Source organism: Panicum virgatum, chromosome 7N, assembly GCF_016808335.1.
Source record: "Panicum virgatum strain AP13 chromosome 7N, P.virgatum_v5, whole genome shotgun sequence".
Classification (NCBI taxonomy): domain Eukaryota; kingdom Viridiplantae; phylum Streptophyta; class Magnoliopsida; order Poales; family Poaceae; genus Panicum; species Panicum virgatum.
Window position 1 is genome coordinate 31,647,925 of NC_053151.1, and position 25,410 is coordinate 31,673,334.

Sequence of the window (25,410 nt, forward strand, 5' to 3'; positions counted from 1 at the left end):
TCCTCGGGCGCCACCGTGCAAGTCCTTTGCCCCGCCGCGCGTAGGTCCTCGGCCGCCGCCGCGCGCAGGTCCTCGACTCCGTTGCCGCGCAGACTGCGCAAGGGCTCAAGCACGCCACCCCGCCGCCGGGGCTCGAGCACGCCGCCGAGCTGCGAGCCCCGCGTGCGGCCGCAGCTCCTAGCGCCCCTCCGCGCCGGGGATAGGCGCTGCCGCCGCGCGCGGAACAGAGGCCGAGAGAGGGAGGGGGTTGCGCCCGCCGCCGATGGAGGGAGCGGGGAGGGGCCGGCGCGGCGGGGTGTCTCGCCGGCGGGGGCAGCGAGTGCGCGGCGAAGAGAACAGGGCCGGGGCGGCGCAAGAGGGGGGCGCTCCGGCTGGCGCGCCCGCGGCCGCCTGCTCTGCCCGGCCGCAGCCCCGCGCGCCGGATCTGGAGGGAGCACTGGCACTGGGAGGGAAGCAGGTCGGCTCGGCGCCAGGGAGGAGGTTCGCCGGGGAGGAGGGACCGAGAAGCAGGGTCCGCCGGCCTGGCGAGAGAGAGAGGAGAAAGGGAGGAGAGATGTGGGGAGGGCGACAGGGCGGATGGGGTGGGTGGGGATAAAAAAAATAACTAGAGTATGACATGTGGGCACCGCTTGCTGGTAGTTAATATAGAGAATGAGATATAGAGTATGATGGATGCAGGAAAACTGTATATAAAGTAGAGAATCTCGATGAGTAGGTAGGAATATTTTTTTAGAAGATGAAAATAGAGTATGACTAGTGCAGACAGCCTGAGGCTTTTTCGGCTTTGTTGGAAAACGCGGAAATGGAAGGAAAGTGTTCCGAGCATATAATTAACAAGGACAAGTATGATGTTCAGTCCAAACATCGCAACAGCAAAGAGAGGGGAAAGTGATGCAGGCATTGGTATGAAGCAAAATAATGAACGAGAATTAGGCCCGTAAACGCAAAAAAAAAACGTCACATCGAATGTTTCGACATATGCATGAAGTACTAAATGAAGTTTATTTACAAAACTTTTTCATGGATGGGCTGTAAATCGCGAGACGAATCTAATGAGCCTACTTAATCTATGATTTGCAACAGTGATGTTACAGTAACCATCCGCTAATCATGGATTAATTAGCATCATTAGATTCGTCTCGCGATTTACAACCCATCTGTGCAAAAATTTTTATAAATAGACTTCATTTAGTACTTCAAATTAGCAAAATTCTTTCGAATTTTTTTTACGTTTCTACTAAACAGGGCCTTACTTGGGACCGCCGGTCTACGCTAGGCGAGCGAAGTCGTACGTTTTTGGGTACCTGAAAGAGAGAATATGGAGCAGAATTCAAGGATGGAAGGAACGTATGTTGTCGCGTGCGAGGAAGGAGGTGATGATGAAAGGTGGTGGCGCAAACCATCCCGTATGGGATGTTTGACCTCACAAATGTGTAATCAAATTAGCATCATGATCGGAAGGTACCGGTGGAGCCAGCAAGAGAAAGACAGAAAGATACATTGGATTAGTTGGGAGAAAAACTCGCCCTCCCAAGTATATGGATGGTCTGGGATTCCAGGACATACATGCCTTCAATATGTGCGTGCTGGCAAAACTGGGGTGGAGGTTGATTCAGAATTCAGATCGCTGTGTGCTAGAGTTGGAAATGATACAACCATCCACAAATGATACATAGAACTTTTGTTCCAAAGATCAATGGTTTGTGAGATAAAAAATCTCTGAACTTTAGAGTTCATTCTGATCCATGAGAATCCTTCCGTCAGTCTTGGGAGCGGAAAGAAGAGGTGGGGCCAGCTGTAAATCTGAAGCGTTGGTTCGCTTTCGAACGGCAGATGTCATTGGTACCGGTCGTAGCTACACTGCATCCGATCCAGGTCCCACTCGCACCGCCTCGCCCGACACCGCCGAGCCCGATCCCACCCGAGCCGCCTCGCCCCGCCCCGCCCCGCCGGCGGCCGATCCGCCCGCCCCGCGCCGGCCCGGCATGTACCAGTGGCGCAAGTTCGAGTTCTTCGAGGAGAAGGCGGCCGGCCGCGGCGGCGGGGGCGGAGGGTCGTCCGCCGCCGTGCCGGCCGAGATCGCGGGTCGCGTCACCTGCTGCTCGGGCGGCCGCGGCCGCGTCGCGGTGGGGTGCGACGACGGCACCGTTGGGCTCCTCGACCGCGGGTTCCGCCTCTCCTACGGCTTCCAAGCCCACGCCTCCTCCGTCCTCTTCCTCCAGCAGCTCAAGGTACGGGGCGCGCAGGCTCGATCTGATTGATGCCGCGGGCGGGACTCTTCTCCGCCTCGGGAAGTTGTTGGGTTTGTCTATAGCTTTTTTGGTAATGTGCTAGTTAGCGTCGTCTACTACTGGTACATGTGTAATTGGGGTGCATTAGAAACAAAATGAGAATTTTTTTGGCATGTTTCTTCTTACGACTTGGAACCAGCTGCTGCTTGTCATGACCAACTGGCGTGAGGCATGCCAATCTTAGATAGAATCATAAGTCTTGCACTGCTACTGAGTTCTGAAGCAATGCCAGAAAATTGTATCGGAAACTGGACAAGTATATTGTTGAATTAATTAATGACACCAACATTTAGCATCAATGATTTCATTTGTTTTGGCCTATCAAGTTCCAAATTCTCAGGGAAAAAGTACCATTTGGTTCAGTAGCAGTGCCAGTACCATAGATCATTTGCTGATCTATGTATTTCCTGTTACTGCACCGTGAAACATTTATGCACTGTATCATTGTGATAACTACAGCTACATCATATACTTAATAACAACTTATCTGTCTGTGTGATCAGCAAAGGAATGTTCTTGTCACCGTTGGAGATGATGATCAGTCGTCTTCGCAGTCATCAGCAATATGTCTCAAGGTTTTCGACCTTGACAAAGTACAAGAAGAGGGATCAAGTACAACAGCTCCTTTCTGTGTTCAAATTTTGCGGATCTTCACTGATCACTTTCCTCAAGCAAAGGTAAATTCTCCTAATTCATTTTGATCCCAATGTAATGCATTTCAGATGATCTTTTATTATGAAGATTTGCATATGTTATATGTGTTGTGGGGATTTTTAGGGGTACCCACAGCCGGGTGGCGGAGCGCACCCGCCTATTCCCAGTGAGGGAGTACTCGGGGAAGTACTAGGCGATGGGGCTGGATCTTCGCTGAGACAAGGACTCAAGAACACTCGATTTAGAGTGGTTCGGGCCGCCGGAGCGTAATACCCTACGTCCACTGGGAGATGTATTGTCTTGGTTGTGTGAATGAACCTATCCTCTGCTGGCCTTGGCTCTTGCCCAGCCTGAGGTTTTCTAGCGGCGCTCCCTCCTTTTATAGATCAAGGGGGAGCGGATACATAGGACGTCGATGCCCCGACAGGTGGGCCCAACGTGAATGCGGCTACAGTGGTAGCGAATCTTTCCTTCGATATGCGTACTGCTGCTCTCCTGTCACAGGGGTCTTCTCTTGTTCCGTCAGCTAGGTGCCCGTTGGAGTAGCGTAGCTTGCGGCGTGGCCTGCTGAGGCTATTATGTAGCGTCATAATGGGTGAAGCCGAGCCGTCGTATCCGACTGTTACGGCAGACTGGCAGACGCGGCATGGGCGGCGCCATCGGCTCCACTGCCTTGGTAATACGCGATCAATAGTGCCCCCTGGTCAGTCAAACGCCTCGGCTTCCACTATATCAAAGTGGATGTCCACCTACTGCAATGAATGCGAAGGTAGGTGGACCTCAATATGGAGACCAAGGACTTCATACACGTGTCGGCCCCGGACCGCCCTGAGGCGGGGCGTCCAAACTTTCCCTTCGAGAGGGGTCCGGTTGCTATCCAGGACCCTATGAGGGGTCCGGGACCCCGCGGGGGTCTGGATTCCTTGGGAGGTCCGGAGCCCTGGCTGCTTGCGCTTGAGCGCCTGTTTTTCCTGGGACACGTGGCGTTCCCAGACCTTCCCCGGCCGCGGAACAGGTCCGGACCTTTGTCGGGAGGACAGGACTTCGGACTGCAGGGGTCCGGCTGTTTGGTTGTAGTCAAGGATGACTACTAAGGCTCTTGCCTAGTCACAGCAAGAGGGGGTACCCCAGTCCTGGGGTACCGACAGTGGCCCCCGGGCCCACCTCGGGAGAGGTATGAACCCGCGGGTGGGGCCACCACCGTGATGTGTTCCGACGCAACTTGATTGCGTTGGTGTGCTCTTGGAGAGAGTGGGCATCCCGGACCCCTGAGGCCGGTATGATTGTTGCCTGGTTTAGGTACTAGAGTGCTCTCCACGGGGCGACGAAGGTGTAGGCTTAGGGTACACAACCAAGCTAAGCGGCTACACGGACTTCGGATCGCTCAGGGGGTAGCACTACTTCCCGGACCCGGCTTTTGTCGACCGTCTCCGCCGGAGCGGGCCACCGGAGTGGACTTGGAGCGACCGGGGCGAGCGGTCTCCGCCGGAGCGGGCCACCGGAGTGGACTTGGAACGACCGTGGCGAGCGGTCTCCGCCGGAGCGGGCCACCGGAGTGGACTTGGAGCGACCGTGGCGAGCGGTCTCCGCCGGAGCGGGCCACCGGAGTGGACTTGGAACGACCGTGGCGAGCGGTCTCCGCCGGAGCGGGCCACCGGAGTGGACTTGGAGCGACCGTGGCGAGCGGTCTCCGCCGGAGCGGGCCACCGGAGTGGACTTGGAGCGACCGTGGCGAGCGGTCTCCGCCGGAGCGGGCCACCGGAGTGGACTTGGAGCGACCGTGGCGAGCGGTCTCCGCCGGAGCGGGCCACCGGAGTGGACTTGGAGCGACCGTGGCGAGCGGTCTCCGCCGGAGCGGGCCACCGGAGTGGACTTGGAGCGACCGTGGCGAGCGGTCTCCGCCGGAGCGGGCCACCGGAGTGGACTTGGAGCGACCGTGGCGAGCGGTCTCCGCCGGAGCGGGCCACCGGAGTGGACTTGGAGCGACCGTGGCTGACAATCCGATGAAGCATGTTACCGGACCTCATAGTAAGGTGCAAAGAAACCAAGCCTTATACTAGAAGAGAGCCCGGGACCTCTAAAGTCAGCAGTCCTGGATACTAGAGTACTTGTAACAGGGTAGTGAAGTACGTAAACTTAGGGTACATTACCAGGCTAAGCCACGCGGAGCTTCTCTACCCCAGGATACAAATACCACTTCTCCAGAGCAGGTCCTTAGGGGTCCGGACCGCCTTCCAGCTAGAAGGGGTGTCTTTACCTGACCACAAGCCAGCAACTTAACTTGGATTGTTAGCAATAAGGGAAACTCCGGTCAAGAGAAAAGAATAGTTAAACCAAGGCGAATAAATGTAATCAGGGTGGAGCCTAGGCAAAACTGAGGAGGAAAATCTCCTTTATTATTGTGGTTGTCACGGTATACATCGGAGGTCGGGATTACGAGGACGGACCTCCACCGCTCCGGACCGCTTTTGCCTGTTTGTGTGATAGGGCCAGAGGTCGGGTTTACAAGGTCGGACCTTGACCGCTCTGGACACACACGTAGACACCACGCTATTACAAAGGAGAAAATCTCTCATTCCTTTCTTAGGAGTAACCTACGGCTGCATGCTATACAGCGTGTTCTTCTTCGGAGGTGAAGGCGCCCTGAACGTGCCTGAACCGCATCATCCAGCATCACCTCGGGAGCTCGGGGGACCCCTCCTTGCCTAAGAGCTGTCACATGCTTACATGGCATGAGACAAATTCTTTGGCTTTGAATGGAAGAGGCCCCCTCCCCCTGCCGTCGCCGTTGCCGATGGAAACCAGAGCCCTTGCGCAGCAGATGGACCGGTGCGACGCGTGGAGAAGTGCGGTCGTTCGCCGGCTTGTCCTTGGTGCTAGCGCCAGGGGCCCCCGCACGAGGAGGCGGGGTCCTGTCTGCAGCAGCACCGAGCAACGCTGAGGTGGATCTCCGGCGCTGGAGACGGCGGGACGACACGGTCAACTTCCTCCGGGATGGCCGTCGGCTCCAGGCTCCATGTTGAGAGAAAGCCTTGAGCCGACACCATGCCACCGCTGAGGAGGCGTGGCCGTTGCTTGAGAGAAAACCTTGAGTCGACGTAGGAGCAGCGGCGCGCAGCGGCGCCTCCGCTGTGCGTTGCTACGCCGGCTCTGAGGTGTCGCGGTGGCGACACACAGCAGGCGCCGCTGCCGTGCGCCGCCGCACCGAGGGCGTCGGAGTGCCGGTGCCATAGCATGCGGAGTGAGTGTGCCTTCCTTCATCTTCAAGTTCGCCGTTGCAGAGGGAGAACACAGCCTAGAGGCCTGAAGATCCAGCCAACGCCTGTCCTCCCCACGGACGGCGCCAAAATGTTGTGGGGATTTTTAGGGGTACCCACAGCCGGGTGGCGGAGCGCACCCGCCTATTCCCAGTGAGGGAGTACTCGGGGAAGTACTAGGCGATGGGGCTGGATCTTCGCTGAGACAAGGACTCAAGAACACTCGATTTAGAGTGGTTCGGGCCGCCGGAGCGTAATACCCTACGTCCACTGGGAGATGTATTGTCTTGGTTGTGTGAATGAACCTATCCTCTGCTGGCCTTGGCTCTTGCCCAGCCTGAGGTTTTCTAGCGGCGCTCCCTCCTTTTATAGATCAAGGGGGAGCGGATACATAGGACGTCGATGCCCCGACAGGTGGGCCCAACGTGAATGCGGCTACAGTGGTAGCGAATCTTTCCTTCGATATGCGTACTGCTGCTCTCCTGTCACAGGGGTCTTCTCTTGTTCCGTCAGCTAGGTGCCCGTTGGAGTAGCGTAGCTTGCGGCGTGGCCTGCTGAGGCTATTATGTAGCGTCATAATGGGTGAAGCCGAGCCGTCGTATCCGACTGTTACGGCAGACTGGCAGACGCGGCATGGGCGGCGCCATCGGCTCCACTGCCTTGGTAATACGCGATCAATAGTGCCCCCTGGTCAGTCAAACGCCTCGGCTTCCACTATATCAAAGTGGATGTCCACCTACTGCAATGAATGCGAAGGTAGGTGGACCTCAATATGGAGACCAAGGACTTCATACACGTGTCGGCCCCGGACCGCCCTGAGGCGGGGCGTCCAAACTTTCCCTTCGAGAGGGGTCCGGTTGCTATCCAGGACCCTATGAGGGGTCCGGGACCCCGCGGGGGTCTGGATTCCTTGGGAGGTCCGGAGCCCTGGCTGCTTGCGCTTGAGCGCCTGTTTTTCCTGGGACACGTGGCGTTCCCAGACCTTCCCCGGCCGCGGAACAGGTCCGGACCTTTGTCGGGAGGACAGGACTTCGGACTGCAGGGGTCCGGCTGTTTGGTTGTAGTCAAGGATGACTACTAAGGCTCTTGCCTAGTCACAGCAAGAGGGGGTACCCCAGTCCTGGGGTACCGACAATATGAATGTTAACATGCGATTCTAGTTTAATTGGCTTATTTTGCTGACTTTTGCAGATTACATCATTTATGGTTTTAGAAGAAGCACCACCTATACTGTTGATTGCCATTGGACTGGACAATGGTTTCATTTATTGCATCAAAGGTGACATTGCACGTGAGCGTATTACACGCTTCAAGTTGCAGGTTGATGCTGCTTCAGATGGCAGCACTAGTTTGCCTATCACTGGTCTTGGTTTCCGAGTTGAGGGGCAAGCACATCAGCTCTTTGCTGTAACTCCTAGTTCCGTAACCTTGTTCAACTTGCATGTTCAACCACCAAGGAGGCAAACACTTGATCAGATTGGTTGCCAGACCAATGCTGTGGCAATGAGTGACCGAATGGTAAGGATGGATTGCACATGTCCCTCTGCTAATTTTCTAACCATATATCTTTGTGGATTCTGTTTGCAATATTTTGGGTAATTCAATATGCTTTAGGATCTGTTACTTGTTTGGTTAGTTGGACTACTTACATATAATTTAGGCAGGCTAGGGTACAGTTCATGACCAGAAGTTTTACTAGCTGAAACTTCGTAGTTAATTCGTCGCCTAATTGTAAGCCTCAAATTTGCTGCAACCTGCCAACTAAAATGCTGTTGCAGTAACTGATACTCTTGGCAGGTAATGTGTGTCAATTGTCCAAATAGTCTCAGTTTATTGGAAAGGGACCCATAATCTACCAAATCAATATCCAATTTCTTACAGATGCTGGATTTTGTCCACAAGACAATGTATACAATATTAGGAAACTTTAGGCTGGTTTAATAGCTTGGGCCAATTGGTTACTTTCTTGCGCATGCACTTCTTTATCTATCAGGCCTGTGTTGTTCTAACATATTTGTTGTCAGAGCTCTATATTTCTAGCTGCAAACTTGATTTATTCCATATAACCATATTCAATCAACAGGATCTAATTATCGGTAGACCTGAAGCTGTGTATTTCTATGAAGTTGATGGTAGGGGTCCTTGCTGGGCATTTGATGGTGATAAAAAGTTTGTAGGTTGGTTTCGAGGCTATTTACTTTGCATTATTGAAGATCAGAGGACTCAGAAGGGTACCCTTAATGTTTATGACCTTAAGAATCGGCTAATTGCACATAGCATGCCTGTGGGGGATGTTTCACACTTGGTCTGTGAGTGGGGTTATATTATTCTTATTATGGATGACAAAAAGATTCTGTGCATTGGAGAGAAAGACATGGAAAGTAAGCTTGACATGTTGTTCAAGAAAAATCTTTATACAGTTGCAATCAATCTTGTACAAAGTCAGCAGGCTGATCCTGCTTCGACTGCTGAGGTGCTGCGGAAGTATGGTGACCATCTGTATGGGAAACAGGAATATGATGAGGCTATGTCCCAGTATATCCACACTATTGGTCATCTTGAACCATCATATGTTATACAGAAGTTCCTTGATGCAAAGCGTATCTACAACCTGACAAATTATTTAGAGAAGTTACATGATAGAGGGTTAGCATCCAAAGACCACACCACCCTTCTATTGAACTGCTATACCAAATTGAAAGATGTGGAGAAACTTAACAATTTCATCAAAGATGAAGATGGGATAGGTGAAATAAAGTTTGATGTGGAAACTGCTATAAGAGTATGCCGTGCTGCTGGATATCATGAGCATGCTATGTTCGTGGCAAAAAAGTCTGGGAGGCATGAGTTGTACTTGAAAATTTTACTTGAGGATCTGGGTAGATATGATGAGGCACTGCAATATATATCTGGTCTTGAGGCAAATCAAGCAGGTCTTACTGTAAAAGAATATGGGAAAATTCTTGTGGAACATAGACCTGCCGAAACAGTTGAAATACTGTTAAGGCTCTGTACCAATCTTGGAGATCCTACAACAAGAAGAGGTTCAAACAGCATGCACTTGCTTATGATACCATCGCCAATGGATTTTGTGAATATATTTGTGCACAGTGCACAATACCTTATGGAATTTCTGGAAAATTATATCAAAGCAGTCAAGGACTCACCTGCGCAGACAGAAATTCATAACACCCTTCTGGAGCTCTATATTTCAAATGATTTGAGCTTCCCTTCTATCTCACAAGAAAATGGCTTTGAGAATCACAATACCAAAGAAACGAATGGTAAGGAAACTGCAAACGGCTATAAGTCTGGAACAAGAGACAAAGCAAATCTCGGAAAAGAAGATACTAAAATAGCAAAGAGTATTGTTGATAGGAGAAGGAAAGGGCTTGCATTACTCAAGTCTGCTTGGACATCTGAGATGCAAGATCCTTTGTATGATGTTGATCTTGCTCTTATTCTTTGTAATACACATGCATTCAAAGATGGATTGCTCTTTCTGTATGAGAAACTAAAACTTTACAAAGAAGTTATTAGTTGTTACAAGCAAGCTCACGATCACCAAGGTTTAATTGCATGCTGCAAGAAGCTGGGGGACTCGTCTCAAGGAGGGGATCCATCTCTGTGGGGTGATCTGTTGAAGTATTTTGGGGAGCTCGGGGAAGATTGCTCTAAAGAAGTTAAAGAGGTCTTGACCTACATTGAAAAGGAAGATGTTGTGCCTCCCATTGTTGTGCTACAGACACTATCAAAAAACCCATGCTTGACACTCTCAGTTGTCAAGGATTACATTGCTCGCAAACTTGAGCAAGAATCAAAGTTAATTGAAGATGATAGAAAATCCATTGACAAGTATCAGGTTAGTAATTTACTAATTTATTTGTGAAGTTATTGTGTCATTTGTTTCCCATTGCCATTCTTAGTACTTTTAAAATATATAGGAGAAGGCATTAATACTTCTTGGTTCTTTGATAAATCGAAGATAGAAAAATAATGGATTTAATTCAAGATCAATTTAAAATAAGTACGTGCAAATTGGTGTTTGGCTGTTGGCATTAACACATTACATGAGGGTGTTATTTGGGATGATGCTACCTCCAATGTAGTTCTAGTAATTTGTTTTATTTTCCCCTTGTACCCTGCAATCATGATATACCAGGGTAGCTGGAGGTAGCACAGCATTCAGCAGCTGCCCTTTACATGTGAGAAAACTATGTATTGGACCATATTCTCCCAGTTCATTGAATTTTAGAATTCTCTTATGGGTACAATGCACCATGGTAGTATTATTAAAGTTCTAGTTTTCTTTTACTTTTATTTAATCATACATCATAATATGATGAACTGTTCATACTTGTTTTAGACATAATCATTTTTTTCTAATGTACTAAAATTTGATTCTGAACTGCAATGATTCTCATGTGAAACATGCATATGTTAATATGGAGAATTATGGTAGAATAGCTTGGTTGGTAGAGCCTCCAGTTGTGGGCATGAACCTGGGTGCTCACAGTTGTGTGAGTACCTCCCTAAATAAGTTCGACACTCCCCTTTCATGAGACAAAGGGGGAGTTTTTCTCCCCATGGTCGAAAACCTGGGTGCTTGCAATTGTGTAAATACCTTCCTAAATGGTCCAGTACTCCCCTTTCTTTAGACGTGAGAACCTCCCTAAATGGTTTGGTACTCCCCTTTCTTGAGACAAAGGGAGATGTCTTCTCCCATGGTCAAGTTTCCTTATTTTAATTTCGGTAGTATGACAATGAAATCAGAATCACTGATTCAAAATTATTTCCATCATTCTTGAAATTTGACTATGACCCACACCTGAGTTTCACTTGAAGTCGTATTGATAATGCAAATTGAGCGTGCCTAAAGATTAACAGTCCTATAACAAGAACATGCACAAGCACATCCTTTTCTATTTCTTTTGTATGAAAGAGGGATCACCATAATCTTTTTCAGATGTAGCATGATTTGTGAGCAGATATTTGAAACTTGGTAGCAAGAATAATCTACAACAATTTAACTCGAACATGCTGTGAATCATTACTCTTTTTTTTTACAGGAGGAGACAGAGTTGATGAAAAGGGAGATTGAAGATCTCAAGACAAATGCTAAGGTTTTCCAACTCAGCAAGTGTACAGCTTGTACTTTCACCCTTGATCTTCCAGCTGTCCATTTCATGTGCATGCATTCATTCCACCTCCGCTGCCTTGGGGACAATGAAAAAGAATGCCCGGAATGTGCACCTGAATATAGATCTGTTATGGAGGCAAAGCAGAAGCTAGAACAAAACGCCAGGGACCATGACATATTTTTCAGGCAGTTGAGGGGTTCGAAGGACGGGTTTTCTGTGGTTGCGGACTATTTTAGCAAGGGCATAGTGAGCAAGACAACCGTACCGCCCGAGAATGGCCGATAGGGAAGGATCGCTGGTACAGCTTCTCCTTGTACAGCATTTATATGGTGTTATTTCCCTTTCTTCGGCTGTTGATCATATGCGAGGGCGCTCCTGTGTCCACTAATTATATCAGGTTGAGGTACAGATAGCAAGTTCCACTCATGTACCTGGTCATCCTATCTGGCCTCTTCCATCCATGCTGCGAGTTTTTGTGTTGTCATGGCATTGTAAATACTCTGGTCATTTCCAGCGAGCCCCTTTTGCGGGCTAATGTTTCTTAGACAGTGCTGCACCTTCAGCATTGAGCTTTGATGTTTGGTTTATGCCCTCATTGTTAACAACAGAAGTATGACACGGATCATGTTTTTTGTATGTTTTAGCAAATATCTTGTGTATTTGTTTTTGGCAACCTGATGTATCCATGTCAGAGTTACTCATAGGTACTCCCCTGCAATATTTATGTTGTGATAAAATCTGTTCAAAATTTTTGGAACAGGTTTGTTTGCTATGGTACCTTACATTCTTGCTTCATTCCACGTGTGGTCATACTGCCATGTGAACTTTTCTGAACATTTCTGAGTTACTATTTGCCGGGTCGCATGATCACACGTTTGGGTGCTCCCTTGGTCCGCAACGCGCTACAGAGAAATTCGTTTTGTTTCTTTTCGTTGCATGATTCGTCTGAACCGTGATCAAATCATTTTGGGCGGTGGATAGTTGAGTACTCGAGTACAAAAGTCCCAGTGCACTGTTTATCGTATCGAAATAGAAATGCACATTGCATTGTAGCATCAAGATTGCCTACACGGAATCATTTGCTCTGTCGTGTGATTTTGAATTGGTGCTTCACACAATTCATATGTTATCATACATACAGCATCTAGATTTGAATATTGCGTGGAGTGTTAATGATTCTTCTAGGGTGAAATTTATCGAGGGATCGAGCACTCTTCCGGTGGTAATGATTCTTTTAGGGAACAGACGAACAGTTGAATTGTTCTTTGTCCTTATTAAAATACTACTTGCTGACAAGGATTTTGAAAATAAGTTCTCAAATCTGGTAAGATCATCTTCCAGATAGTAATTTATTTTCAAGACCAATGTTCACCTTGTTTTTACATCAATATAGACACTCATAGAATTCACCACAAGAAGCAATAAGTACAATTTTTTATCCTGCCAAATGAACTTAATATAGTGTTTTGGTATCAATTAGTAATCACATAAAGCACAATTTTTTGTGCTAAAAATGCACATGCTTAATGACTATGTTCGTTTTTTCATTATGGTGATTGTGTTTTTACTATACGGATTGGCATATTTTTTCTACCACGTGCACAACCACACAATAATAGTGTTCCTCCAAAAGAGAACTCTGTTGTTCCACATCTTGGAGTTTTTTTAATCACTATGGCTATTGTATGGAAATACCTTTTATCGTGATCTTATTATTATTATTACTACTACTACTTACTTACTTACTTACTCCATCCATCCTAAAATGTAGGGCATCTTAGGTTTTTGCAGACAAATAATGGAGATAGAGAAAAAACGCATATATCCTTTAGTGCATTGTTCAGTTAATCAATTGTTTAATTTCCAGTACCCGCATCAAAACCAAAGAGGCTGATTGGATGCCTGGTTCACAACCCAGCCAGGCTCGGTGGATGCAAGCTCCGGTTGATTGGATGTCTGCACCAGCTATCTAGCTTGGCTTACGGGGTGCAAAACGGATGCTGGAACCTGGCTCTGAGGATACGGAAGATTTCCTCGTTTCCGCAGGGCCAGGCTCCCGTGGTGCACTGCAGATGCTTGCTCGGTAGCCGAAACTATTGAACGCGCGTGGTGCAAGTCGAGCAACCAAACACCAGATAAGTCTAGCCAGGATATACACATGCTACCATCCAAACAAACCTATCCCGCATGAGCTCGGCCAGGCTAGCGGGAGCCTGGTTGTCGGAAACGAGCCAGGCTCATCAGAGAAAGGAACCAGTCACGCCCAAAGAGATTAGCGTGGCTTTTTTTACTTCCCTAGCCTACTATAATTATTTTTTTTACAAAACTAGCACCAAAATTTAAGAAGATAACATATCTTTTTGTTTAAAGAACTCTAGTATACTTTACATTTGAATATAAAATTTGAATCCTCTAATATCTTACTTTCCAGAATCAAGAGCTCTATCGGGCCCACAGGCCAGTGGGACGTCTCGTTTCCTGTCAGGTCCTTTCGATCTGCTCCCTTCCCTGTCCGTGTATCAAGCACCGAACTCTACTCCCTCCTGCTTCCCGTCCCGTCCACGCCAGAGCACTCCACTCCCACGCAAACCCTAGCAGGGGCTCTCTCCTCCCCTGGGGATCCCCGCCAAGCGGCTTCGGTCCAAGCCGTCGGAGCAACTCTGATCCTAGCGGCGGCGGATTGGGACCGCCAGCTCCGGTCTGTGGCGCCAGATTTGGGATCGGCGCGATGTCGTGGGCCGGGCCCGACGAGATCCTCCTCTCCACCTCCCTCGCCGGCTTCTTGGACAGTGAGTTACTGAGATCCTCTGCCTGCGACGTCCCTGAGCTTGCCTGGTTGCTGATATTGGTCCTTGTGACTGAGGCGATGCGCCTAGATTTGATCTTTATAGGATTCGTAGATCCGATGGGCCTAGTTTCTGTCTTGTATAGTCCTCGATTCTAATCCGGAGTGAAAATTTTGTGCCGACGATTGCTGTACATGAGTGGCTCAGGCCAAAAGTATGCATTGTTGTGTGACTCTTTGCAAATCTCTGTAGCCTTTTTTAGTAGGAGAGAAGAGGCTTTAATGGGTTATGCGGGCATTGATACTTGATACAGCTCATGTTAGTGGTTTTGAGAGAACATTGTATTTTCCTGTAAATTGCTTCAAATTTGTGTGAATGTGTTGAACCTTGTGGAAGCTTTCAGTAGGTTTATTTATGTGGATATGTGCATGGATTTGCAGATTTTGTGTGGGCATTTTGTGTGAATGTCTGAATGTTAGAATGCGCCTGTACTGAATAAGAATGCCTTATGGTTGTTGATGGAAATCTTACATGTCTTCTGTTGTAGCTTGTGGCATATGAAAGCTTAGCTCTCTTGGATTCACGCTAAGCATGTGTCATTAGTACTGGTGGATTATGTGTGTTGTAAAAGGTTTTTAGGTCCCACGATTTGTTCGGTCTGATGTTTTCACAATGATTCGGGCAATTATTTCTGCAAACGTAATACTAAGTACAAAATTATGGCTTATTGCCTTATTGGACCATATCATGTTTGTTAGAGTTGTATCTGGAGCTTTTCTTTACAAACAACTGCATTGCATTTGGGCCATTCAGCTGGGTGGTAGACTCCTATCATGATATACTGCATGTTCGAGTTCTTTTAGTGATTTTGAAGTGAATCAGGCTAATTATAAGGCGGAAACTTTGGTGCGTTCTTTAATCCCAAGTGTCATTTTCTTTCTATTTGCACTTCAGTGGATTTTGTCTGCCTCTTTTTAGGATACTATAAATAAACTATGATAGCTGTTTAAGTCTGCTATCTGGCCATCCATTTGCTATCACTAAAAGACAGTCTCCATTTGTTCACCTGAGTTCCTAAATGACGATGCGTTTCCTTCCTTGATAGATCCTTAAATTGAAATTGTCTGCGCTGTGTAGAACCTTATTGTGATTCTATATCCTGATGGTGATATGATTGTTTAATATTTCCATCAGTGTATATGAGACAACGAGAAAAATTAACCTTTGGTATTGCCGTAGTGGAGACTGACCTACCTGAGCTTCCTCGAATCACTTATTCACTTGATATGTTTCATATCTCTATAAATGTTCATTTTGAAATTATCAAATTACTTTCTATGTGATGGTAGAAGCTCAGCCTGACTTTACAAGCAGATAGCATTATGACTATTTGGCACAATTGTTGGTGCAAATGAGATAAGGAGTGATGATTGATTTATGCAGCCATCATAGATGCAGAGATACACAAGAGTGTTGCGTACACGATCACATGAATTGGTACTGGAGCTCAATGGCAGCAAAGCTTTTGTGTTTTCCATATGATCTACTAAATATATTATTTGTTTTTTACTGGGTTTTTGGCACCTTTGTGAACCCCAAGTGGACATTTGATAGTATATGTCGTTTTAGTGTCTTTGATCAGTTTTTTTCCCAGGGCATGCCACACAATGTAAGATTTTTTTTCTTTTCATCTTTCACCCTTAGTAATTGTGTGTATAGGTAAGTTACTTATAAGCATTTATGGATAAGTTTGTTTCTTGCCCAATGTTATTGCCTTGGAAGGATGTTTTTAGACCAAAGGCATTTGGCTCTGCTCTTTATAGAAAGCAAAAGTTTGGGTTTTTGAGGTTACAGCTTACAGACCAAGCATCGAATTGGTTCTTCTGTGAAGAAACCAGAAACCAGCTGAAACAATTACAACAAAAATATAGCAGTAGTATGAGTCATGTTACTGCACTTTCCTTCTCTTAACACAGGCAACAACAGTCATAATTATGTTCTGCATGCATCAGCTGTTTTCTATGATTTTCTTTGTTTTGGTCTCTCAGAAACAATTTTTTTATTTGGCAACCTATTTTAATAACTTATGGCACATCCTGATTGCAGAGAAGCTTATTGTGCTGCTTAGAGATGGACGGAAACTGCTCGGCACCCTGTGCTCATTTGATCAGTTTGGTAAGCCACTTTTACACCCACTTTCCTTAGTGTTTTCTTCCTATTATTATTTTGAGCCATTAATGTTCTGCTTCATTATTTTACTTTGCAGCAAATGTTGTTCTTCAGGGTGCTTGTGAACGAGTAATTGTTGGGGAGCAATATTGTGATGTTCCTCTTGGTCTTTATGTGATCCGGGGAGAGAATGTTGTTTTGATAGGAGAATTGGTAATGACCTCTGTTGCATTAGAAAGTGCCCATGGTCAAACTCGTATCTCCATGTTGATGTTATAAATATGGTATTGCATTAAGCAGGACCGCGAAAAGGAGGAACTCCCTGCTCACATGACATGTGTCTCAGAAGCAGAAATTAGAAAGGTACACACTTATACTCGATCTATTCTTGTTTTGAAGCTTTTTTTTTGTGTGTGTTTAGCCAATTCTTTTCTTCGAATGCAATTTAGCTCTATCTTTCACCCTAACATTTTGTATTCCATGCATTTATGTTCTTGCTAATATTGAAATGGGCTCTACTGATTGTCTCCAACTCAATATAATGCATTTAGTCTCTGTCTCTAGGCATATACACGTTACATGCATGTTGATATCCTAGTGTTACAGATCAACAGTTCTGCTTTTTGTTTTTTCCCCTTAAGGCCAATTCTAAAGGTGGCACTGAAATGTCCATTATTTTGCTCTTCTACTGGGCATTACACTCGTGGCCGCGGTTTCGGCCTTATGGAAAAACAGATGATAATCGGGATGTAGACTTGCTTGCATTAGATGGTAGACACATTGGTATGGCCCTGTTTTATTGTATAGAAAGCAAAAGGTCCAGAGGACTAGGCATTTCAGTTAACGATCAACTGATAATACGTACTTGAAAAAGGAAGACTCCTTTTCACAGCGATGCAACAATTCTAAAACCCCGAATCTTTCTAAATCAGTTTGTTAACCTGGCTAAACAACTAAGTGCTCATACGGGCCTGGGAACATCACAGAAGCAGAACAAAGTTTTCCAATTCCCATCTGCTGTAGTGCTGTCTATCTTCAATCCCCTGTATAAACTGTAGTCTTGCCTTCACCCTGCCATAGCACTCTCAAGCTTTTGCTTCTTTCATCTACTCTTGTGATGGTACTGCAAACAACAGAGAAGTATTCATCCCTGAAAGTCGTGGGTGGATGGAGCACGCAGCTTCTAGGAGAAACAATTTAAATCTATTTTTTCATGGCACAACTTGGCCCCAAAAGTTTACTCGTCTAGGATAAACAACAGGACAGAACTTTAGGCTCTGATTGTGGGTCCTTTTTTTATAAAATCTTAGACAAATCTTGCAATGAAGCATTGAAGTATTTGTGAGGTTGGCTCACTAGACTGTAGACTCCTGTACTGTTATCTTACCATCACAACTAATAATATCCCATCTATACCAGGCTGAGAAGGCAGAAAGGGATGCAAGAGACTTGAAAGGCACGATGAGGAAACGGATGGAGTTCCTAGACTTCGACTAGATCCCCCCCCCCCCCCCCCCCCCCATGCCATGGTAGTTGCTGCTGCCCCCTATTGTGGCCGCGTTGTTTTTAGTGGCGGCTTGTGCTATACATGTCTGAAAAATGAAAGCCTCTGATGATTGCGGTGTATCCGTCGCATGCTTCTTGTTTAACCAGGTCGCTTCGGGTTGATGAAAAACAGATTCTTGCAACTTTCTCTTTCTGGCTTGCATGAAGATGCAAAGATGCCCTTTGCCCCCAGTTGTCGTTGCTACAGTGCCCTGCATTATCGGGATTCCATGTTCCACGCTGCTGTGCATCTGATTGGATCTGGGGTCGGTGCCACGCCTTGCAAGTGTTCTCGACCCAATCAATCGAGCTGCCAATCCGCAGCTCAGCTCAACAGATTTGCGCAGTTTAGTTCCCAAAAAAAAGTTTGCGCAGTATTTGTCACATCGAATTTTTAGACACATGCTGAAGCGTCTCCATATAATTAGAGACTAAATGTGATACAAATATCAGTCTCAGGAGGCTGATAACTCATTTATTGAACAGATGGTACAACTCATTTATTGAACAGATGGTACAGTTACCGTACAAACCTCCGAGGAGGCGGACACTCGATACAAACGATAATAAGTAATAAAACAGCTACGGTGATACACCAAAGCACGATTCATACAGTCTCCAACTCGGGCTCAGAGTGATGCGCTAGCAGAATCATCTTGCAGAGGGCCAACACCACAGGTAAGGTTGGGGTTCGGACGCAACCTCTACTCGACGTCTTCAACAACAAAGTCCGGATCTTCTTCTGGAGAAAAATCACAAAGATATATTGGGTGAGTACAAAAGTACTCAACAAGCCCAACCCCATCCACGGAGGGGGTAACACAGATATGCGCAGGATAAATCAAGGATATGACTGAGGTTTATTTGCGGTAAAGCTAGATTTTACACATGCAGGGGTTTAGTTTTGAAAAAAGGTTTTCTTAAAGCGGTTCCTTCTTAACCGAATCATGAGTGGGGTTGATCCTATACAAAGAATCCAAGTTTTAATGCTACCGGACTCCTCATCCACAGTAGCTCACGGCACAACTGCCGGACACCTTTCCAAAACAACTCACACCGTGAAAACATCCCTCCCAAAAGTCTAGTTGTGTGACCAAACCGTAACCCGCTCAATACCGTGAGCACGACTATTCGAATAGGTTTTACACTCTGCAGATGTGTGCAACTTTACCCACAAGTGGGGTACCACAGCACGATCATCTTAGTGTCGGTGCAGATCCCATCAAAGTCATTACCCACCTTAGCTAGATCTGACTAGCCAACACGGGCTCCACCAAGGAGTCATTGACCTGACACCGAGGTTTAACCGGGGCATAAGTCACCACGACCTTATCCCTTCTCCTTGGTCACCCGTTGCTCTCAGCTCTCCTGATGGCTATCAAACTAACTAGTGGAGTTTATGCTAAGCCGTTGCCACATACAACGGTCGAGTGGTTTGCACGATAGTTGAGTCAGGCAAGATGACACATCAACTCGGTCCTTAATTGTGACAGGATGGCTATCTCCCAACCTCCTTGCTCTACCACAATGGTACGAGCCTCCAACGCATGACAATCCACCCAGGGAATGCCATTCATCCATCCCATGTTAACATTTTATTCTTTATAACCCAATTTCCATTTTCTTAATACTCACGCATTTTTCTTTTTATAAAGCATGTTGCAACCATTTTAGAGTGTAATAAAACGAGTACCGGGTCCTAAGCGGCGCTCTAGCAGCGATCAACATCCAAATAGAATAAATCATATTTAGACATTAATCTAGGTGGTCAAGGAATGGTTATAACAAATCAAGGGGTGGCTATCCAACCATGTTTTCAGCAGTAAAAACATATGCAATTTTGTAAAACAGGCCAATAGATTGTGTTTATAAAACTGGGTCGAAATATGTAATCAAAGGATGAGATTGAACTTGCCGTCTTCAAAGCCTTCCGGGAGGTCCTGATCGAGGTACTGTCCTTCGGGTTCGGGGTCGCGGTACTGGTCCTCGCACACCTGCTCGCGGTACTGCTCGTCGACGGGTTCTTCCTCGGTCACTCCGTGATCTACGGCGCACATAAACAAATACACAATAAATAAAAAGAAATAAATGTTTTATCATTGAGTTCGAATCAGGAATAACTTAAGAAACGATGGTAGAAAGAATATTTTTGGGAGATTTCTAAATGGCATGGCCGAAATATTGTTGGAAACAGCGTGGTAAAAGTTTCGGGGTCATTGGAGGATTTTCGGCGCGTGAAATGATAGGTTAAAGAGAGGTTTATGGGTTAAACCGGGTTTTAGGGGCCTGTTTGTAAATAGTTTAGAAAATGAAAAGACTTGATTAGAATTTCTAGGAATATCGGGGTAACTCTGAAAAAAACTAGGATATATGTATAATTATTTTCAGTATGGTGGAGAGGTTAGTTCCTAGAAATAAAAAAAGAGGGGTTTCTTTTAGAAAAAGGACATAAAGGGGGGAAGGGCTCTTAACCAATTAGGCAGGAAAGGAGGTGGCTGGGGGCAAAATCGCCCCCCTTTCTTCCTCCTCTCGCCAGGGACAGAGGAGGGGCAGGGGAGGGCGCCGGCGGCGCTGGGCCGGCGGCCCTAGGGCAAGGCGGCGGTCGGGCCTAGGGATAAAGGGAGAGGGAGCTGCAAGGAACTGATTCCCGGCCTCACCTCGGGTCGGGGCGACGCGAGGGGGTGGGGCGACGGGAGCGGGCGGCGGCCGGCCCTGGCGGTCGTGGCGGCGGCGCTGCAGCTGAGGAGAGGGGGCGTGCGGGGGTGGGCGAGGCCAGGGTGGCCGAGGGCTTCGCGGGGAGCTCTATTTATAGGCTGGGCGAGGGCGGGGGCGAGGGGGCCGCGGTGGTGGCCGGCGGGGCAAGATCTGCACCGAGCTTTAATGGCGGCGGCCCCAGCTCGGTGTCGCGAAGCGGCACGGAGGCGACGGTGAGGTGACGGGAGCGTGGACGCGCGCGCAAGTGGGGGGGTTGGCGTGCCGCACGCGGGGGCTGGGCGCCACCGAGCCCTGCTCGGCGTGCAGCACGGGCAGCTCACCGGGGCGGCACGGGCGACGATGCGGGGAGGCCGGCGAGTGGGGCTGCAGCGCGGGCGGCACGGCACGGTGTCGGCTGCAGCGCGTGGTCGCGTCGCGGGGCCGGCGTGGCGGATGTGACGGGGCGAGCAGAGGGCGGTGCGGTTGCGAGCGGGGGAGGCGGCGTCGAGGTGAGAGCTCGGCGTGCAGCGCGTGAGAATGGAGAAGGAAGAAGAAAGAAGGAGGAGGGGAAAAGAAAAAAAATAAAATGGAGAAAAAGAAAAGAAAAAGAGAGAGAGAGAGAGAGTCGCGGCGGCGGTCGGCCATGCGCGCGCTGCGGTGTTCGGCCGGTCATCGACGAGCACGCGAAATGAGAGAACGAGAAAGGGGATAGGACGGCGATTGGTACTGGTGTCGGGACGGCGGGCCGCCGAAAAAAAACAGGATCTCGGATAGACAAGGATTGGGGATGATTTGAGTTCAATGACGAAAAATATTTTGAAAACGATTTTTAGCGAGTGATTTGTCTTGGTAAATTTTCGGGATGTTACAAACCTACCCCACTTAAAATGAATCTCGTCCTCAAGATTCGACTGAGTTCTGAACAGATGGGGAAATTCCTTCTTTAATGCATCTTCGCGTTCCCACGTAGCTTCTTCTACTCCGTGTCTGCTCCATTGCACTCTGCAAATCCGTACTTCTGAGTTCCTTGTTCTTTTTGTGACAGTGTCCAGAATTTTGACAGACACTTCTTGATACCGAAGATCCTTTTGCAGATCAATTGTTTCCACATATACTATTTTTTCTTCAGGTACCCTCAAGCACTTTCTGAGCTGAGACACATGAAATACCGGATGTATATCCGTCATTTCTTCAGGTAATTGAATTCGGTATGCTACCGCTCCAACTCTTTTCACTACTTGGTATGGTCCGATATACCGAGGAGCTAATTTTCCTTGAACTTGAAACCTTCGAGTCCCCCGAATCGGAGAGACCTTAAGGTATACAAAATCTCCAACCTCAAAACATAATTCTCTTCTTCGTTTGTCTGCATAACTTTTCTGCCGTGATTGGGCTGCTTTTAGCTTCTCTCTAATCTCAGCCACACGTTCTTCTGCCTCTTTTATGAGAGCTGGTCCGGTTAGTGTAGTTCTCCTTCTTCTGACCACATCAAAGGAGTTCTACACTTTCTTCCATAAAGATCCTCAAAAGGCGATATGCCCAAGCTTGCTTGGTAGCTGTTGTTGTATGAAAACTCAGCATAGGGCAAACTATGTTCCCAATCCTTACCATAGGTAAGGACGCAAGCTCTTAGCATATCCTCCATAATCTGATTTACTCTTTCTGTCTGACCGTCAGTCTGGGGGTGGTAAGCCGAACTAAAATCCAACTTTGTGCCCATGGCTTTATGCAGGTTTTTCCAAAACTTAGAGGTAAATTGGGTCCCTCTATCTGAAACAATTTTGCTGGGCACACCATGCAACTTTACTATGTTATTCACATAGAGCTGGGTTAGCTTTTCTCCTCCATAGTTGGTCCGTACGGATAGAAAGTGAGCGACTTTGGTGAGCCGGTCCACTATTACCTAAATGGAATCATAACCTTTCTGGGCCTTGGGCAATCCTACCACAAAATCCATTCCTATCTCGTCCCATTTCCAAACTGGGATAGGTAGGGGTTGTAGTAATCCTGCTGACTTCTGATGCTCAGCTTTGATCCTTTGACATGTGTCGCAATGGGCCACGAACTGGGCAACGTCTGACTTCATTCCATTCCACCAATACTTTTGTTTTAAATCCAAATACATTTTGGTGGACCCTGGGTGAATGGAATATGCCGAGTTATGAGCCTCATCCTTGATCATTTGCCGGAAGTCCACTTCTTTGGGCACACAAATTCTATTCTTGTACCACAAGGTTCCTTTTTCGTCTACTCGAAAATCCGGTGCTTTGTTTTCTCCGGTATGTTTGCGGATTATCATTAAATCCTTGTCCGATCCTTGGGCTTTTTTGATTCTGTCCTCCAGGGTGGGTTGGACACTCAGCTTGTGGCTGGAGCCTCGAGGGACAATGTACACATTCAATCATGCCATTTCCTCTTGCAGATGGGCATCCTTGGGTCCATAAGATTTCTGGCTTAAGGCATCGGCTACCACGTTAGCTTTTCCGGGGTGGTAATGAATTTCCAAATTATAATCCTTAACCAATTCCAACCATCTCGTTTGCCTTAAGTTTAAATCCGGCTGGGTGAAGATATACTTCAAACTCTTATGGTTGGTGTAAATCTCACACTTATTTCCAATCAAGTAATGTCTCCAAATCTTAAGGGCATGCACTACGGCTGCAAACTCTAGATCATGTGTTGGGTAATTCTGCTCATGAGGCTTGAGCTGTCGGGAGGTATAAGCTACTACCTTCCCGTCTTGCATCAGTACACAACCCAATCCTTGTCGGGATGCATCACAATAAATCAGTACACAACCCAATCCTGGTAGGGTTAGTACTGGGGTGGTTGTCAATCTTCTCTTCAATTCCTGGAAACTCCTTTCGCAAGACTCCATCTAAACAAACTTCTTTTCCATCTTAAGCAGCTCTGTCATGGGCCGGGCTATCTTGGAGAATCCTTCAATAAATCTATGATAATACCCAGCTAATCCGAGAAAGCTTCTGATTTCGCTAACATTAGTTGGTTGCTGCCAATTGGAAACCGCTTCGACTTTCTCAGGGTCGACCGCTACTCCTTCTGCGGTCAGAATATGTCCAAGAAAAGCCACTTTCTCTAGCCAAAATTCACACTTGCTGAATTTAGCATAGAGTTTGTTCGCTCTCAACTTTTCCAAAACTACCCTCATATGTTGCTCGTGTTCCAGGACACTCTTGGAGTAAATAAGTATGTCGTCGATAAAGTCTACGACAAACTTATCTAATTCATCCATAAACACCTTGTTCATGAGATTCATGAAATAAGCAGGTGCATTCGTGAGTCCAAAAGGCATCATGGTAAACTCAAACTGCCCATAACGGGTGACAAAAGCTGTCTTTGGGATGTCACTTTCCTTAATCTTGAGCTGGTGATATCCTGATCTCAGATCAATCTTGGAGAAGTACTTGACTCCTTTTAGCTGATCGAAGAGATCATCAATTCTGGGGAGAGGATACTTATTTTTGATGGTAACCTCATTTAGTGCCCGATAATCTACACACATCCTCATACTCCCATCCTTCTTCTTGACAAATAGGACTGGGGCTCCACATGGGGATGAACTGGGTCTGATAAAACCACTTTGTTGTAACTCTTCTAGTTGTTTCTTCAGCTCTGCTAGTTCTGGGGCTGCCATGCTATAGGGTCTCTTGGCTATGGGAGAGGTCCCTGGGACAAAGTCAATGGAGATCTCTATGTCCCGGTCTGGTGGCATTCCAGGGAGTTCGTCGGGAAAAACATCGGGGTATTCATTCACAACTGGAACTCCTTCTAAGGATCTCACTTCCATACTGAAAACCATTGGGTCTGGTCCACTTCCCCGAGTATGGCAAGTTACTTGTATCCCATCTGAGTTGGTTAGGTGTACTACCTTGTCAGCATAACCTATGAGACCACTATGTAGGCTCAACCAGTCCATTACAAGGATCACATCTATTCCTTTAGACTTAAGTACTACTAGATCGGCTAGAAATTCTACCCCACTTAAATTGATCCTTACCTGTAAACAACCCAGTTGGCATTTGATGTCACCTCCGGGCGTCCGGATTAATAGAGGTGTTTTTAGTAGTACTGTAGGTATTTTATGTTTATCCACAAAGCTTGACGATATAAATGAGTGTGATGCTCCAGAATCAAATAATACAATTGCCAGAGTTGAGCTGACTAGGAACTCACCAAGTACCACTCCTTGTGCACCCTGAGCCTCCTGTGCATTGATGTGATTGACGCGGGCTCGTCCATAAGGCTGCTGGCTGTTGTTGTTGTTGCCCATGTTGTTGCTGCCGATGGGGACACGGTTGGCTCCGGATACAGGTGGCCTAGGCCCATTCACCGAGTTGGAGAAGACCAATGCAGCAGGCTTGGTTTTGGCATACGGGCAGTTGGCAATGTAATGCCCTGTCTCATGGCAGTTGAAATAGGCTCTAGCATTGTTGTTGTTGGTGGTGACTTGGCTTGCATTACTCTGCGGGACCTTCGTGGTGTTCTGGTTCCTGAACTATGTGTTAGGGGCCTGTGGGCCTGTCACTTGGGACTGGGTCCTATACTGCATTGGGTCCTGAGGTCTTAGTGCAGTATAGCTGAAGCTTCTTGGTTTCTGAAAGCGGTCCTGCTGGCGGGCCTTGCTTTCTAGGAACTTGCGCTTGTTATCCTTTTTTTTCTTCAGCTTTGGCCCTTTCTATGAGAATAGCCTTGTTCATCAGAGTATTGAAGTTCGGTTATATTTTAGGGGTAAGTAAGGTCCGGAGTTCTAGGTTCAATCCCTTCTTGAACATGTCCTGCTTCTTTTCATCATTGTCCACTTCCTCTGGTGCATAGCGGGCAAGCTCGATGAACTGGTAGGTGTACTCCTCCA

At 47.2% G+C, this 25,410-nt stretch overlaps 2 protein-coding genes across 4 annotated transcripts; both read left to right on the top strand.

Moving 5' to 3' along the window:
• The first annotated feature begins 1,818 nt into the window (after positions 1–1,818).
• On the top strand, positions 1,819–12,125 carry LOC120680831 (vacuolar protein-sorting-associated protein 11 homolog). Of its 2 annotated transcripts, XM_039962396.1 has the most exons (6): positions 1,819–2,231; positions 2,795–2,854; positions 2,887–2,968; positions 7,394–7,720; positions 8,286–10,064; positions 11,272–12,125. In XM_039962396.1, exons 1-6 carry the CDS (start codon positions 1,834–1,836, stop codon positions 11,626–11,628), a joined length of 3,003 nt encoding a protein of 1,000 aa, XP_039818330.1. In that variant the 5' UTR covers positions 1,819–1,833; the 3' UTR covers positions 11,629–12,125. The 2 variants fall into 2 exon arrangements, with proteins under 2 accessions (XP_039818330.1, XP_039818331.1); XM_039962397.1 differs by having other exon boundaries at positions 1,984–2,231; positions 2,795–2,968.
• A 1,709-nt stretch (positions 12,126–13,834) lies between these two features.
• On the top strand, positions 13,835–18,200 carry LOC120683083 (sm-like protein LSM1B). Of its 2 annotated transcripts, XM_039965101.1 has the most exons (6): positions 13,835–14,132; positions 16,236–16,304; positions 16,396–16,511; positions 16,599–16,661; positions 17,718–17,827; positions 17,952–18,200. In XM_039965101.1, the coding sequence occupies exons 1-5, from the start codon at positions 14,072–14,074 to the stop codon at positions 17,793–17,795; spliced, it is 387 nt and encodes a 128-aa protein (XP_039821035.1). In that variant the 5' UTR covers positions 13,835–14,071; the 3' UTR covers positions 17,796–17,827; positions 17,952–18,200. The 2 variants fall into 2 exon arrangements, with proteins under 2 accessions (XP_039821035.1, XP_039821034.1); XM_039965100.1 differs by having other exon boundaries at positions 17,718–18,035.
• Positions 18,201–25,410: the final 7,210 nt, after the last annotated feature.

What these genes read in the sequence shown, in the direction of transcription:
- LOC120683083 (XM_039965101.1), top strand. Translation starts at nt 14,072, where the DNA reads ATGTCGTGGGCCGGGCCCGACGAGATCCTCCTCTCCACCTCCCTCGCC. An exon ending in GTGCTCATTTGATCAGTTTG is followed by an intron (nt 16,305 to 16,395) that starts GTAAGCCACTTT and finishes TTTACTTTGCAG; the next exon opens with CAAATGTTGTTCTTCAGGGT. An exon ending in CAGAAGCAGAAATTAGAAAG is followed by an intron (nt 16,662 to 17,717) that starts GTACACACTTAT and finishes CATCTATACCAG; the next exon opens with GCTGAGAAGGCAGAAAGGGA.
- LOC120680831 (XM_039962396.1), top strand. Translation starts at nt 1,834, where the DNA reads ATGTCATTGGTACCGGTCGTAGCTACACTGCATCCGATCCAGGTCCCA. An exon ending in TGGCAATGAGTGACCGAATG is followed by an intron (nt 7,721 to 8,285) that starts GTAAGGATGGAT and finishes TTCAATCAACAG; the next exon opens with GATCTAATTATCGGTAGACC. An exon ending in AATCCATTGACAAGTATCAG is followed by an intron (nt 10,065 to 11,271) that starts GTTAGTAATTTA and finishes TTTTTTTTACAG; the next exon opens with GAGGAGACAGAGTTGATGAA.